General features: G+C 37.1%; 1 protein-coding gene across 5 annotated transcripts in view; it reads right to left on the reverse strand.

Moving 5' to 3' along the window:
* KIF18A (kinesin family member 18A) overlaps positions 1–16,124 on the reverse strand; it is a 68,245-nt gene that overhangs the window by 15,066 nt on the left and 37,055 nt on the right. For all 5 annotated transcript variants that reach the window (XM_084777135.1, XM_084777131.1, XM_084777132.1 and 2 more), the window contains one exon: positions 10,671–10,906. In XM_084777135.1, the coding sequence (XP_084633261.1) occupies positions 10,671–10,906 (236 nt within the window). The remainder of the gene's footprint in view (positions 1–10,670; positions 10,907–16,124) is intronic.

Raw genomic sequence — 16,124 nt, forward strand, 5'->3', positions numbered from 1 at the left:
TTAGTGCAGGGAAAGACTCAGTAGATCAGGATGGAGAAACAGGAAGCAGCATCTGGCATTGAAGAAAAAACATACCAAAAAAAAAAAAATCCCTTGGAAATGCAGAAGGGAAGATTGGTAGGACACTGCCTGTGGCTTGGCAGTGGTCTGGAGAGCCTCTGAAGGTTCCCTAAACCCCTCCACACTTAATGGATAAGAGTTAGGTGGTGGATGCAGGTTAGACTTGCAGAAGAGACAAGAAACAAGGGAGCCAATTTATGTCACCACAACTACTCATTTCTTGTATCAAACTTTCTCTGAATGCTCTACAAAATGAATTAAGAAATAAAATGGCATTCTTTTCTCTTTCTCTGTCTTAAATAAATCCTTAAGACACAGATACTAACCGACAATCCATATGGTTTCTTATGCAAAGGTGCAATAAATTTATTTCACAGGTGGTTCCTTTAAATAAAGAGACAAGATCATTTGTCACTAATAAACTTAAAATTTTTCTCTTAAAATTGGGCAGGTCTTTTGGGGTCATCTTTTGATGTGCGAATCACATGTTCTGAATTTTACCCAGAGGAACTAATTTATCATAGGCTTATGGTTGCAAATGCTAAGAGATTTATTATAGGTCTGTACATTAGTATAAAGGCAGAATGCAATAGTTAGCAAACATGAGTCATAGGCTGCAAAGCAGGGCGCATGTGACAGGGAGACTTTGATGAATGGGATTAGATCTAATTGAGATTTGGTACAAAATGATGGCAAGGATTCTTCCTTTGCTAGCACCTCTGCTAATGCATACAGGAAGAGGTATTCTGGGAAACAAAGCAAAATAAAACATTAGATGGCAAAGTTCTAGAGTGATTAAGGATTAATACATGCATATCCATAAGCACTTTTGGCAAGAATGATTGATAATATTACTGTATTAATTATAAATCTGGCTTCTTTTTTAACAGATCTGTGACTCATAGAATTCATGGATGCATATCATACAGGTGAATAAATGTAACAATTTAAAAGATAATGTGCCCAGATACAGTGGAGAGAACAGACTTGAAATCTGAAAGCTTGCTTGGGCTACACTGTGAGTTCAAAGGAAGCTTGGGCAACTTACTAAGAAACTCTCTTTAAAAACTCCCAGCAATAAAGCTATAATAAGTACTCCCCAAGAGAAGCAAGCAAGCAAACATGGGGGGTTGTGGAGGTATGTTAGTGATAGAATAATTGCCTAGCATGCTCAAGGCTGTGAGTTAAATATTGAAAAACAAAACAAAACAAAACCACAAATATTATCAACTGTGAGTATCCTGATGGGTAATGAGGATGTTTTGACTTTTCATTTAATGTCAAAATTTTATCGGTTTCATAAATAAACTGTGCCCATCAGTACCCTCATACTCTGTTAATAAGCCTTCTGTTTTTCAGAGCTAACATAGGTGTACATTTTCCTCTATAGATATCTAGACATCAAGATTTAGAGTCACGTAAATATCTATCCCTAAAGTTTAAAGTTCTGATATTGGCAATATACTAACATTTAAATGAAATTAATTTTTCCTGAATAAGAAGTAATGTTTATTAATACAGAACAAAGTTTAAGAATAGATTGTATAATAAAAACATGAAACACCTAAGGCTAGCCATGCATGGTTGTAGTCTATATCCTAAATCCCTGCACTCAGGAGGAAGAGGCAGGTGGACATCTGAATATAAGGTCAGCCAAAGCTACATAGTCAGCAAGACACTCTCAAAGAACAGACAAGCAATCCAACAACACTAAGGGTATTTTAATAACAAATGTATGGGAGAAATATGAAGAAAATGCTCAAGCTCCTGAGGATAGAATATGGACAAACCAGAGAAAATCTTATAGTAAAAAAGAACAAAGATACAATTCATCATTTTTTTCTTCCTCCCAAGTGCTGGGATGAAAGGCATGTACCCAGCTATAACTGATCAATTTTAAGGAACATAGAAAGAATTATTCTCACTTTCAGTTCCTAGATGTAACAACAAAAACCATTTGAAAACAAAGAATAATGAAGAGGAACCATCATTACTATAGATAAAAACAAAATTAAAACATAGAAAAACAGCTACCAGCTCTTTTTTTTGCAATTTTTAAAATTTTATTAATTTATTCATATTACATCTCAATTGTTATCCCATCCCTTGTATCCTCTCATTCCTCCCTCCCTCCCATTTTCCTCTTATTCCCCTCCCCTATGACTGTGACTGAGGGGGACCTCCTCCCCCTGTATATGCTCATAGGGTATCAAGTCTCTTCTTGGTAGCCTGCTATCCTTCCTCTGAGTGCCACCAGGCCTCCCCATCCAGGGGCCGTGGTCAAATATGGGGCACCCGAGTTTGTGTCAGTCAGACACCACTCTCCACTCAACTGAGGAGAATGTCCTGTCCATTGGTGAGATCTGGGTAGGCGTCAGCTACCAGCTCTTAAGAGTAGAAATGTCACAAAAAGAATCTCATGTGCGTACTACCTAATGCAAGACAGAGGTACGGCCCAAACCCACACAGGAGCTACTAGCTTCTCATGTGTTAGATTCTATTAAAATAAAGTAGGAGAGGATAAAAAAGAAAAAATATAAATATATGGATGGGAAATGATTCAAAATGTATCAAGAAAAGTTGAAGTAAAATTTTAATACCCAAAATCTCAAACACAGTTAAGGGTAAGGGATAATAAAATGAAGGAAAGAGCTAATACACCATCGCTTTCTCATTGACTCCCACAGCTTTAAATATTATGTAAATGTTATCAATCATCAAGCTATAGTTCATCATATGACCCCTCTCCTGAACTTTAGATTTTTAAATTATTTTTATTTAAATAATTTATTCAGATTACATTTCAATTGTTATCCCCTCATTTGTATCTTCCTGTTACCCGCTCCCTCCCTCTTTCACCCTATTCCTGTCCCTTAGGCCTGTGACAGGAGAACTCCTCCCCCACCATATGATCACAGCCTATCAGGTATCATCCTGGTAGCCTGCTTCCCTTTCCTCTGATTGCCACCAGGCCTCCCCATCAAGGGGAAGTGGTCAAATAGGGGGCACCAGAGTTCATGTCAGAGTCAGTCTCTGCTCTCCATACAACTGTGAAGAATGCGCTGTCCATTGGCAGAATCTGGAAACAACCTAGATGTCCCTCAGTCGATTGCATAAAGAAACTGTGGTACATTTACACTACGGAATAGTACTCAGCTATTAAAAACAAGGAAATCTCTGCTCATACAATGAGCAGAGAACCTGCCTTAATTGCTCTGTACATCCTGCACACCTCATACCATCACAATGTTAGACCTGTATAACGCTTGTGAGAAATTTGGTTTTAGAACAAAAGAGCTGGACACTGGATCAGACCTGCCAGGATTCATTCCTCTCAGCAAGCTGGATGCTGACATCCTGCACCCTCCATGTTCCAGTCCCAGCACCTCAGCTGCTGCTACCCATCAGAACACGACAGCTTGCAGGACTGCATTGTAGAAAGTTTCTGATCCCAATTGGTCCAGCAGTCCAGACTGCCCCACACAGGACTCCTATTAAGCCTAGAATTTCACAACTTTTGAAAAATGGACCACAAATGCTATCCCTGGCTTCCTTAAGCATTTCCCCCAATTTTTTTGTGGGGCAGGGGGGCTTCAAAGGAATTACTCTCCCTAAATCAGCCTGAAGAATCCTTGAGAGAACGTCATCCCATTTCCTCTAAGAGGGTTTGGGTAGGTTTCTGTTTATTCTCATGGTCTACAGATGCTTATTTCCATTGGGAGTTGGTTCTAAGTATTATTGATTTTTTTACAGAGAGGAAAGTAGGTTTGACTCAGGGTCGTGTCTCTTTTCCTTTATCTTTCTTTTGAATGTAAGGAGATAGGCGCTGAAAAGAAGGAGAGGGGGATATAGAAAATATAGAGGGAGGATAGAACAAAAGGTAGATTATTGAATCTACTCCTCACCTCAAGGTCCTAATTGCTACTCACAAATAAGGTTATTTTTTAAAATTCAATGGTATTGAATTTTGTATGTTGATATAAATCATGCTCATGTCAAAAAACTAGTCTAATTTTATCACAAGAATATATACTCTAGGTCTAATAGATAAGATTCTATAGATAAATGAGGTAAAATAGTTACATAAGGTCTTCAAAAACCTCAGAGACCTACAAAATATGGTATTTAAAGATGTTTTTATTATTCTAAAGATTCTTTGACAACAAGACTAGTTAATTCCTGGCAACACCCAGCCTGCCTCAAAGAACCACCTTATGGAGTTGGCTTCAAATGTGGCAAACCAGCCAATGGGCAAAATGTCATTGTTTCTGCCACAGACAGACTTATGCCTAAAAATGGGTAAGTTTAGATGCAGGCAGAGTCGACGGCCAAACACTGCTAAGAGAGGATAAGCAAGTCCTCAATAGTTCCTTCCTCACAAATATGTCTGTCAGATATATTGGCCCAGAAGGCTGAAGATGATACTCCAATGTTGTTGAGAGTACTGAGTGACTGTTCAGGCAGTAAACTGTCTCCGTCATCTTTTTTTTTTTTTCTTTTCATTTTGGAAGCTGCTAACCTGGATTCCAGGTTCACTCAAGTATTTAAGTTTTATCCCTTCTCAAGTCTCTGATGGGTTTGAAGACCAGATAGTTTACTCTTTCAATTAAGCTTAGAAGGTTAGGGGTTAAGATGTTTTTAGATCAAGATAGATGTTTTAAGTTAATAGAGATGAAATATGATAAATATTAATCTCCATTCAGAAATTTAGACCTGTAGGCTCAATTTTTTAAACAACTATATTTTATTATAAACTTACTAACAGAGCATACCTCATTTATACCCCGACTAACCCAAACAATAAGAAAAGGAGATTAAAGAATACAATAATGAAACCTTAAGGTTATCAGTTCTGAGGAACGATTCTCCTGGCATAGACAGCAGGACCTCAGCAAACCTGTAATTCAACCAAGGTTGCTGCTGGAACCTGGAACAGCAGCTGAGGCCCAGAGCCTCATCCAGAGCCCAAAGCCTTGAAGCCTTCCCTGGAGCAGTTCTCTCTTGTTGATGAACAGCCAAAACAATCCCAAGTCTTCTCCTCTCTCTCCTCTTCCCTCTCTCCCCCCTATTGTTTTGGGCATATATATATAAAAACACAAAAACTTGTAAAACTTGTTTATCTCTCCTACATAGACCCAACAAGACAGGAAAGATGTTTACTTCAAGTTTGCCAAATACCAATGCCCAAATCACTATGAATGTAACATTTACATAATTCCTGATTGTGTTGTGGTTCTCCCTGCTGTATGTAGTTTATTTTACCCATGTTTAATAATATAAATGTATATGTTAAAAAAGAAACATAATAAAAATTTCAAAAAAGTATATAAAGAAAATGTGATGTAAAGTTAAAAAAAAAAAAACCAAAAAAAAAAGAAATCTTGAAATTTGCAGGTGAATGGATGGAACTAGAAATGATCATCCTGAGTGAGTTAATCCAGATGCAGAAAGATACACATGGTATATACTCACTTATAATTGGACACTAGGCCAACAGGGATGACCCCTGAAAGTTTCACTTAGCAAGAGATTGGGATAGATGCTAGGACTTCCTATTGGGTCTGCAGGTGAGAGATATGGGAGAATGGGGGAAATAGAAGAATCCAGAGGGTCCTAGAAACCTACAAGAAGACCATCAAGGCTGGCGGATCTGGACCCAGGGGAGGTCTGGTCAAACTACTGCACCAACCAAAGACAATGCATGCAGCAAACCTGAACTGCCCACAATGATATCTCCACTTTGCATGCACCATAAAGCAAATGCAACAAGCCTCTAACTAAATTCCTACCTATAAACTACCTTGACATTGATAATTTTCTCAAACTCTTTTAACATGAACCTACTCTTTCAGACATCAAGCTCAAAAATCTTATGAGTCACTGTATTCCTCCCAGTAACTCTACTTCTTGTCTGAGGCAACTCCATCTTTACTCGCTACTTTAATAGTCTTCTAATGCTACAACCTTTCCTTACCATAATATAGTCTCAGCATTGTCCACTTTTAATACATAGCCAAGCTCAGGACTATGCTCAGATAGCACTCAACATCCCATGTAATACAAAATAAAAGAATACTTCCCAATAATAATCCCATCTGCTTTCTCTTTAGCTCTAATTTATATGTGATTTTATATATTTTCCTTTGTTACTAGTTGCATATCATTGTTGGAACACGTTAGTCAAATTCCCATGTTATGATTGAGCATGGCTTACTCCCCCTATTTGAAAACCAGTGTAGATACTCTGGCTATATCTGAAAGATCCTTCAAGTTTATCAGTGAGAACCACCCTTACTATGCTTGTAAAAATAGCATATTAGCTACAATCTACTCCTAACCTCTGTTTAACTGACCCATGTTTTCTTCTTTATTAGAGAGTCAGTCCAACTAGCTAGTAGCTTGTTTGCACTGTAATGTACCTCTTTTTATTTTTCAGACAATTACATTTTCCCCTTTCCTTCCCTCCCATCTGCTGCCCCTGTTCTCTCTTGAATTCATGTCCTCCATGTCTCTTAATTGATGTCATGTGCCTGTGTGCATATTCCTATGTATATGCATATTTCCTAAGTACTTTACATTTAGTAACTCAGTGTTATAGGATGAATGAATGAATGAATATTCTCATACTTAGATGCCTGTAAACAAACAATATTTTGCAAAAGGCAACTGTACAAGAAAAATACTGAAACGATTAGTAGGCAATTCATAGAAAATTGTATTAATGTGATTTAATAGGCAGAGTGACAAGAAAAAAAAAGACAACAAGCAATTAAAGATAAAAATAAAACAGAACTTCAGATTTAAAAAGGTAGTATTGCTGGGAGTGGTGCTGCACATGTTAAATCCTAGCACCTGCAAAGGGGATCTAGAGCCAGTTAGATCTCTGTGAGTTTAAGGAGCTTAGTCTACATAGCACGTTCCAGGCTAGCTAGGTTACATAGTGATACCCTGGGCTAAAAAGAGGCATATGGGGCTGATTAAGCCTGTATGAAAATGGCTCTTGACTGACTTTCAACTTTATTAAAGTACCTTAACAAGTTACTTCTTTGACAGGGAAATGTAAACATCTCTCAGTGGAGAAGCTGAGGCAGAAGAAAGCAGATAAGACTCTGCTTTTCTTATTTAGACATAAGCAGGATAAATAAAAAATACATGCTTTTTAAAATATTATTTCAATACATTGTTTTAAATGCTCAATAGCAGAGTACAAATTAAATTTATTATGGCCAGTCTCATCAATTTCTGAAACCATGGTATACACATGTTTTAAATAAAAATACTGTCACTGATTTAATGGTTCTTAAGCAAGTTGAAAACAGTCAAGCTTAATAGTATTCAATATTTTTAAACTTAACAACAAAACCAGTTGATATAGTTCATGACTTTATACAAGACATAGACTGTACTATTAGTTCCTCCCCATTAACATAACTCACTACATCTAAGATCAAGAACAGCGAGAATTTAAGTAGACTTAGGCATCTTTCCTTTCATCCTTTGACTGTACATAATGGATATAGCACATCTCATGAAATTAGAAAACATGCAATCAATTAATCTATGAAAACAGTTGAACAAACTACTAAAAATAACAAACCAGGGTAAGAACACCTACCCTGATATATTTCTAACAGATAATACATGTTTGTAAAATACAATATTAGTCTTTCTTTTTAAACATCATGAAAAGGAATAGCCAAATAAATGTTCTATTTTATTGCTGACAAATAGTCTGTACAAGTACATTACATCTGAGATATGGATTGTAAAACACAAAATAATAACCATTTAACAGAAGGTGGTTGGTGGTTCTCAGTCTTGGTGCTAAAACCACACTTCTTCCAAACATCCACAATTCATTATAAGGAAAGAATCAAGTGCAAGAGATGAAAAATATTTTAAGTGTTGCTTTCCTGATATCTTACTTAGGTAAGTTCTAATGATAAGAATGCTTCATTAAAAGAAAATAAGGAAGGAGAGAAGAGGATGAAATGGAGAGAGATTTTAAAATAATGCACCTTACCTCCTGTCACCTTAGTTTAAAAATGTAGGGAGCTCCTACCCAAACACCACCCAGACCTGGCCCTGCTTAGCTCCTGAGGTCAGGCAGGACTGAGTACATTCAGAAAGAAAGAACTTGGAGTTGTGTGGGTAATGAGGAGGACAGGATCTGACAGATGTTGGAGGTGGGGAAAGAATATGATCAATATAATGCATGTAAACATTTTAAAGTTGAAAAAAAAAAGTAGAGAATTTTTGCTAGTAAAATAGATGAAACTAATCCAGACAAGTCTTTCTTCTGAAGGCAACAAAAAAGCTGTACAAAGCAAAAATATCAGTTTGAAGGAGCTGAATTATTAACACAACTGTTGAGAGCCATTGGTAAAGGGAAGCTGGAGGATGGGGATGATAATTTCTAAAATTACAGCTAATTTTTCTTTAAGGTTGTTTGCTGGTTGTTGAGTCTGGGTTCTGCTCTTGTTATAAACATTGACCAAAACTACTCAGAGAGAAAAGGGCTTACTTTACTATAGTTTATAGTCTCTCATCTATCAAAGCCAAGACAGGAACTCAAGGCAGGAACCTAGGGGCAGAAACTGAAGCACAGCTCATGCAAGGATGCTGCCTTGCCTTCTACTGCTATTCAGCTAGATTCCTTATACAACCTACAGTGGGCTAGGCACTCTTCTGTCAATTAGCAAGCAATGCAGTCCAATATGAGAGGCCATTTCTCAGTAGCAGGCCCCTCTTTCAAGGTATTATCAAGTTGACAACCAAGAAGAGCATAACAGCATTGCGTGAGGAGGTTGACTCAGCTCAGCAACACTGGGAATACTGAGTGAGGGGTGATAACAAGCTTTGCATTGACAAGTCACTAGACAACTCTCCATATTGGACTACATTCATGTAAAAGTCCACTACAATTAAAGTACTGATAAAGCATCAGCATACAGATGCATGAGGATATCTAGTTTGAGGCCAGCCTAGACTTCAAGTTCCAGGAAAGGCTGAATTACATAGTTAAGACTGTCTTAAAAAAAAAAAAATCCCTGAAAACCCAAATAATGAGAACTCCGCCCCCACTAACCCAAATAAACAAAGATATGTAACAGATGATGGATTAATGCTACTAACAATACCGATAGGAACAAATTCTAAAGGAATGTGCCACCTTTTTGGTTTACTTTAAACATGTATGCTCCTAAGCATGAGAGGTCACAATTGCTCAGATATTATTATTATTTTTTTAAATTTTGGAATATTTTTACAGACATATCTACCTTGAAGATAAAAAATGATCCAAAATTCAAAACATTTGATTGTCACATTGGCTCTCAGTTTCAGTTTTGAGGCATCTGAGATTTTAGGTATCTACACCAGAAACTTACTTTAGAGCCAAAATTTCAACAAAGTACTTAAACTGAGAAAAAACAATCATCACCACAACAACCACCATTTTTGTTTTCTTATCTAGCAAAACATGTTTCTAGTAATCCACAAATGCAAATACATACGGCCATGCTGTGAATAGAAGTGTCTCACACAGGCTCATGTGTTAACCTAGATGCAGGGACTGTTTTGGGAAGTTCTGAAAACTTTAGGAGGTGGGTCATCATTATAAGAGGGAGAAGCATGGTTCCAAGGTAATACCTGGGCTCCATCCTCCCCATACCTCTGATCTCTGTCTGCCAACTTCTCCACTATGTGATCCTGCTAACAGTATGATCTGCCCATGTGACCGTGGACTGAATCTTTGGCAAAATTTTTGACCAAAATAGATTCTTTCGCAGGTATCTGATCACAGCAGTGCAAATTCTGAATATCATACACAGGCATGATCTCTGATCACTATTCAGTGGAACACTGACTAAAAAATCACCATAGATTTAGTATGGAGCCTCTCACACTTTTAAATGAGGGAAATTCCAGATTAGGTAAACTTAAAATGTTTACAGTAAACTAAGTAACTGAGAAAAATTCAGACCAAAATGTTCTAACATTCATGGGAAATCTAATAAAATCTAGTCTTAACCAATAAAATATATCAATGTAAAAAAACACAGAGACTTAAAGGGAAGACAGAATGTGCAAGTTAGAGAGGGAACATAAAAATGATAAAATTGGTAACATCAGCCATGTCAAAGACAGGGCATTCTGCTTGTTATTCCATATTACCAAAAACTGTCATTTTAAACCAAGATAATAAGTTAGCTTTGTAATGAAAATATTTCAATTTGTAGAAAAATTATAGCAAATGTCAAAAGAAAAATTACTGAATTCCAATGTGCTAGCTGATCTTAAGGTTAGGTTATTAAATGGTATAGAATGCAATATTATTTATGATAAACTTCACTTTTTAATTGAAATTAAAATTTAAGTAAGAATGGGAAATAAATGAAATTTCAAGTTATTCAAAACATCAAATTATACATGCTGGTAGGTCCTGGGAGATGCTTGTTAATTAAAATTACTTATAAGTTAGTTTCTTTGTGATTGGTCATCAAATGACCAAATCTATTAAGAAGAAATCAACTATCTGTAGATTAGAATATAAATAGTATTAAAAGTAATGCTACCATTTACTGAATAAAATAAAAAGCTGTACTTACAACAAGGAATAGACTGAATTGGTGCAAGCGGTGGGAAAGTCATAAGAAGAGAAATCCCTGGGAGATCATTTTGGCTTGAATGTTCGGTAGCTTGGTCAGCCCAAGCCACCACCTTTTTCCTTTCTACCAAATGTTCAATATCTTTGAAGTCAGAATCAAAAGCAGCGTTTGACAGGCCAGTTTCTTTCAGCCTCCAATACTGTTTTTTTAGGGCTGGAATTAAAGCATTTAATACTCTGCAAACAGAAAATGACAAGAAAGGTGAGAGGAACACTGTTTTAAACATACTAGAATAGTTCTTTTGTACAATAGGCAAAGTATTACATTATCATTAAAATGATTTCCTATGATTTTTTTTTCCAAATTCTCTTGCCAAGCCTGCACCCAGTCTGTGAGGCCAACCAAATAGTCCTTCCATAAGACTATTTCTGTTTACTCTCTCCCTTAATACCAATGGAAATAATCAATATTAAAAGTATTTTCATAATTCAAAGTTGCTTTGTGAAAAAAAATTAACTTTACCTAAACATTTCAACATATACTTAATATATACAGTATTGAGAGTAAAGAGTCTTGCATGGGAATTGGGAAAAGCAGGATCTATAGGTAGTTCCAGCAGTTTTTATGTGGCCCTGGAGATATATGCAAGTATATATAGTCATTGTCATTTTACAAGCCATCAGTATCTCTTTGCCACCTTTTTGATCATGAGTCACCTCACAGCTTCCTCACAGGCCATGTAACAACAGCTGCATCAACATCAAACTTGTGGACATTTCTGTAACGGAATACACCATATCGTGTAGTAACTACACAGACAAAGATATGAAATGAACATTTTTTAACAATGAGTGTTGGAAAGGGACTGAAGAGGACGGACCTGTACAGCAGCATGTACTTATACATCTCTGTACTTGTGGCATCTGTACTGTTCTGGGTAGTAAGATTACTAAGTCTGAAAGTGCCATGGGTTTTGTTTTTGATGTTAGGCGTATTCCCATAATTTCCAGATTGGAAATGACAAGTGTTAGTTTGTATTTAAGTAACAGACATTATCTAGACTGCTTACTTTTCTTTGGGAAGTCTGAAGATTTATCTGTCAGACAGAATTGTGTAGGAGATAACCCCAATAAAACCCGGGGGGCACTGACAGTACTGAGTTTTCAAAGTGATACATCACACATGTTGCCAAAATGTTTTGCTGAAATTAAGCATATCCCATTCACACTGCTAGACTTCTAAAGCTAGATTCTCATTACTGCCACGCAGACCAGGAGGGCCTCAAATTAACAGCCATCCTCCTGCCACTGCCGTCCCAGAGTTAAAGGCAAGAGTCACCATGTTTGGCAAGTAAGACTGAACTCATATTCGTTCACTCTCCTTCAGACTATCCTACACACCTTCCCATTTGCTGATTGTATTTTGTATAGCTTTGCTAAACTAACTCACAGCTTTGAGTACAACTACATCAATCTCATAAACATTGCTGAATCATTAAATCTGGGAATAGTTTTAAGAACTCAGGTGCCATGTTTTATTTGTATAATAATCAATTTTTATGAATGAGAAATCTAAGGCATAGCACGGTTACATGGTTTCTAGAAGGATACATTGTGAAAATAAGCAGAATTGAAGACTGAGTAAAAACTTACTCAGTTTCTACAATGCCACATTTTTTTTTTCTTTTTGGTGTTCTTATATTCTTTGTACTGCTCACTAATTCACTAATAAGATTTTTGTTCTCAATTTTATTTAAGTGTGTGTGATATTCTTAACAAGTGTGGCTTAATCACTCTTGTCATCTTTTATAAATCAATTTACAGCTTGTTAGGTAGGTTTGACTTGCCAATTCTTGAAATTAGTCAGAACTCATTTTGTCTCATCATTAGGGCAGTAGCTTACTTAAGGCCCATCAATCTATGTGTCTGAGATGATAAGCACAGCATGGCCAGATAAACTACAGTGGCACTGGAAGCCTAGGCTCCTGCACGTGATTTGGTTGTTAGCTGTAGCTACAGATCCACAGTGAGCGCAGGGGTAAGAGCAATGACCATTTATACAAAAATTATTCTGTTCATCTTAAAAATAGCTTACTTAAACCAAAAGCATAGAAAAGTAATTATTAGTAATTTGAGAATACCTGCGGAAACCAAATAGACTTTCTGAATGGCAGCCTTGTAGAGACTTGAATCCTTCATTTTATAGAACCTCAAACAATGCCTACCTAACAAGCTGTTAATTGATTTGTAAAAAAATGACAAGATTAAGCCACACTTTTAAAGAAAATCAGACACTTAAAAAATTTGAGAACAAAATTGCTATTAGTGAGCAGTACAGTGAATATAAGAACACTACACACAGGAAGAGGAAACATGTTGGGCAGTGGTGGCGCACACCTCTAATGCCAGTCCTCTGGAGGCAGAGGCAGGTGCACCTCTATGAACTTCAGGCCAGCCTGGACTACAGAGTGAATTCCAGGCCAGCCTGGACTATGCAGAGAAACTCTGTGAAAGAAAGAAAAACAGAAAGAAACAAAGAAAAAGAAAAAGAAAGAGGGGAGGGAGGGGAGAAGAGAAAACACTTGTAATTCCGTAAAGAATGGCCTTGGTATTTTCATTAGAATGGAAAGTCATTTTCACAAGACTGAATCTCCCAATCCAGAAAAAAGGGAAATCTTTTTATTTTTCTAGTGTCTTCCTCAATGTATTTCTTCAGTGTTTTAAAATTTTCACTGTACAGGTCTTTCACTTTCTTGGCTAGGCTTACTCCTAGCATGCATGCATTCATTCATTCATTCATTCATTCATTCATTCATTCAAGGTTATAGTGAAGGAGACTGATTTGGATCATGATTTCTTGTTCAGTACATCTGTCACTGGACTTATAAGAAGGCTACTGTATTTTGGGTTGGTTTTTCTATCTCACTATTTGAAAAGTGTTTCACAGTAATTAAGGGCTTTTGGTGAAGTAATTAGACTCTTTTAATTATAGAATTATATCACTATTTTCTTTTTTTTTAAATTAAATATTTTTTACATATACATTTATATTATTATACATATATATAATAAACTACCTACAGCAAGAAGAACCATGACACACAATCAGGAATTATATAAATGTTACATTAGTGTTTTGGCTATTTGTATTTGACAGCCTTGAAGAAAACATCTTTCCTATCTTAGTGTATCTAAAATTCTGGATGTAAATCAATCTCCATCACATCTCATCATTATCAACTTAAAACATCTGTCTAGACTTAAAAACATCTTAATCTCTAAACAACTAAGCTTCACTGTAAAGCTAAACTATCTGGTCTTCAACCCCATCAGTCTTGAGAAGGAGTAAACTTGATGACCTGAGTATACAGGGGTGCAGGTTAGTAGCTTTCCATGAGTAGATGACAGAGACAGTTTGCTACCTCAATAGTCACCCAAAACTCTCTATAGCTTTGAAGCATTGTCTTCAGCTTTCTCAACCTATGCATCTGACAGACAGGCAGGAACTATTGAGGACTTGCTTACCCTGTCTCGGCAGAGTTTGGCCGTCAACTGTGCTGCATCCAAGCTTGCCCTTTTTTAGGTAGAATTCTGTCTGTGGTTGAAATGAGGACATTTTGTCCAGTGGCTGGTTTGCCACATCTGAAGCCATCTCCATCAGGAGGTTCTTTGATACTTCCCATCCTCTTTGAGGTAGGCTGGGTGTTTACATCATTATTTTCATCCTGTTCTTTCTTCTGTTTTAATGCCCTAGCTCAGCACTATAGTTAGCAAAAGTGGAAAGAAAGGCACCCTTGCCTTATCTCTCTGATTTTAGAGAGAATGCTTTGCATTTTTCTTCATTTAGCATGATATACCCTTTATTATGCCAAGGTATTCTCTGTTCACCTTTAGTCTCTCCATGACTTATGCCATGAAGGGATGTAGGGATTCCATCAAAGGCCTTCTCTGTGTCTATGGAGACGATCATGTGACTTCTATTTTGTGATGCATTATATTTACTGATTTAAATATGCAGAACCCCCAACTCTCTGAAGCTAACTTGATCATGAGTGATCCTTCTAATGTGATTTTAAATTCAGTGTGCCAGTATTACATCCAGAATTTTTGCATCTGTGCTCAGCAAAAGAACTGTTTGTAATGTGTGTATGTGTTCTTCAATTATTTTGCAATCAGGGTAGTAGCACTAGCTTCATGAGTTTGGAAGCTTTCCTTTCCTTTCTGTTTTATAGAGCAATATGCATTGTATTGGTGTTTGTTCTTTGAAGGTCTGATACAATTCTGCAGTAAGTCTAACTGGTCCTGGGACTTTGTGAGAGATTTTTTTTTTTTTTTTGCTGGTTCACTGTTTAAATTATTTATTTCACTTTTGTTTATATTTGGTAGCTCATATAAATCTAGAAATACCTCCATTTTTTCCTAGAATTCTTCCTAATTTAGTGTAGTGTAAATTTTGGAGGATGCTATTAAGGCTGCAGGGGGTGAAAAGCTGACAGTAGTTGTACCCAGCTGTGAAGCCCATAAGCCCACAAAACAAAGCAATCCCCTTCCCCCCCCCGCCCCAGTTCTCTTGGCAAGATGTACCCATACCTTTACAAAAGTAGGTAACCAACTGACTAGATCTGAAGCACACTCCTTGGAACAGAATTCATACACTAAGTGGGAAATTTAATGTTGTGGGGCTAAACTGATTGCATATCACTTCCTAATAAGCTTCTATACTTACAACCATAGGTTGAAACTATTAAACTTAGCCAGAGAAGTCTCTGCAGTGAATAGTGATGAATTTGGAGATTCATAGCTGCCAAAAATTCTGAGAAAAAGTGAAGGTTGAGGGTTCAGCCCTATATAAAGTATTTATAACACCCCTTCTAAAGCTCGAGGAATGTGAGGAAGGAAGAGTCAGGATGTATCGTAGAGTTAGAAGGGAGGGTGAAGTGCTGCGAATGCTATCCTCTCAACTCAATACAATCACTGCAACCGTGAACTTACAACAACTGCTGTTACCAACATTGGGCCCACCCAAGACTGGCTCTGTCAGTAATTAGCTGAGGGAGAGAGAGGAACTGAAGGTGCCCTACTAGTAACAGCTGAAGTACTGGTGATTGATAGAAGTTGGGGACAAGGGAACTATTGTCTTCAGTTGTGTATCCACTGCTGAGCCCAGGAGACTTCAATGGATAGATCTGTAGGCATAAGGTTTTGTGTAATTAGAATGCTGATTTCTAATCTGGTCCCATATCTGGTTGCAATCCTTGTTCTGAGAATCTCCTGTCTCAATGTTGTGTAAACACTGCTGCCCAATTGTATGGCAATAAAGCAGCTTATGGCCAATTGCTGCACAGGGGAGAGAATAGGGCTGGACTTCCTGCCAGTTAGGGGAGGAGGAGTTACAAGAGGAAGTAGGGAATTCAGCTATGGGAGAGGTCCAGGAGATATCATGAGGGAGAGCTAG

Source organism: Acomys minous (genome assembly GCF_964271855.1).
Source record: "Acomys minous genome assembly, chromosome: 3".
Lineage (NCBI taxonomy): Eukaryota > Metazoa > Chordata > Mammalia > Rodentia > Muridae > Acomys > Acomys minous.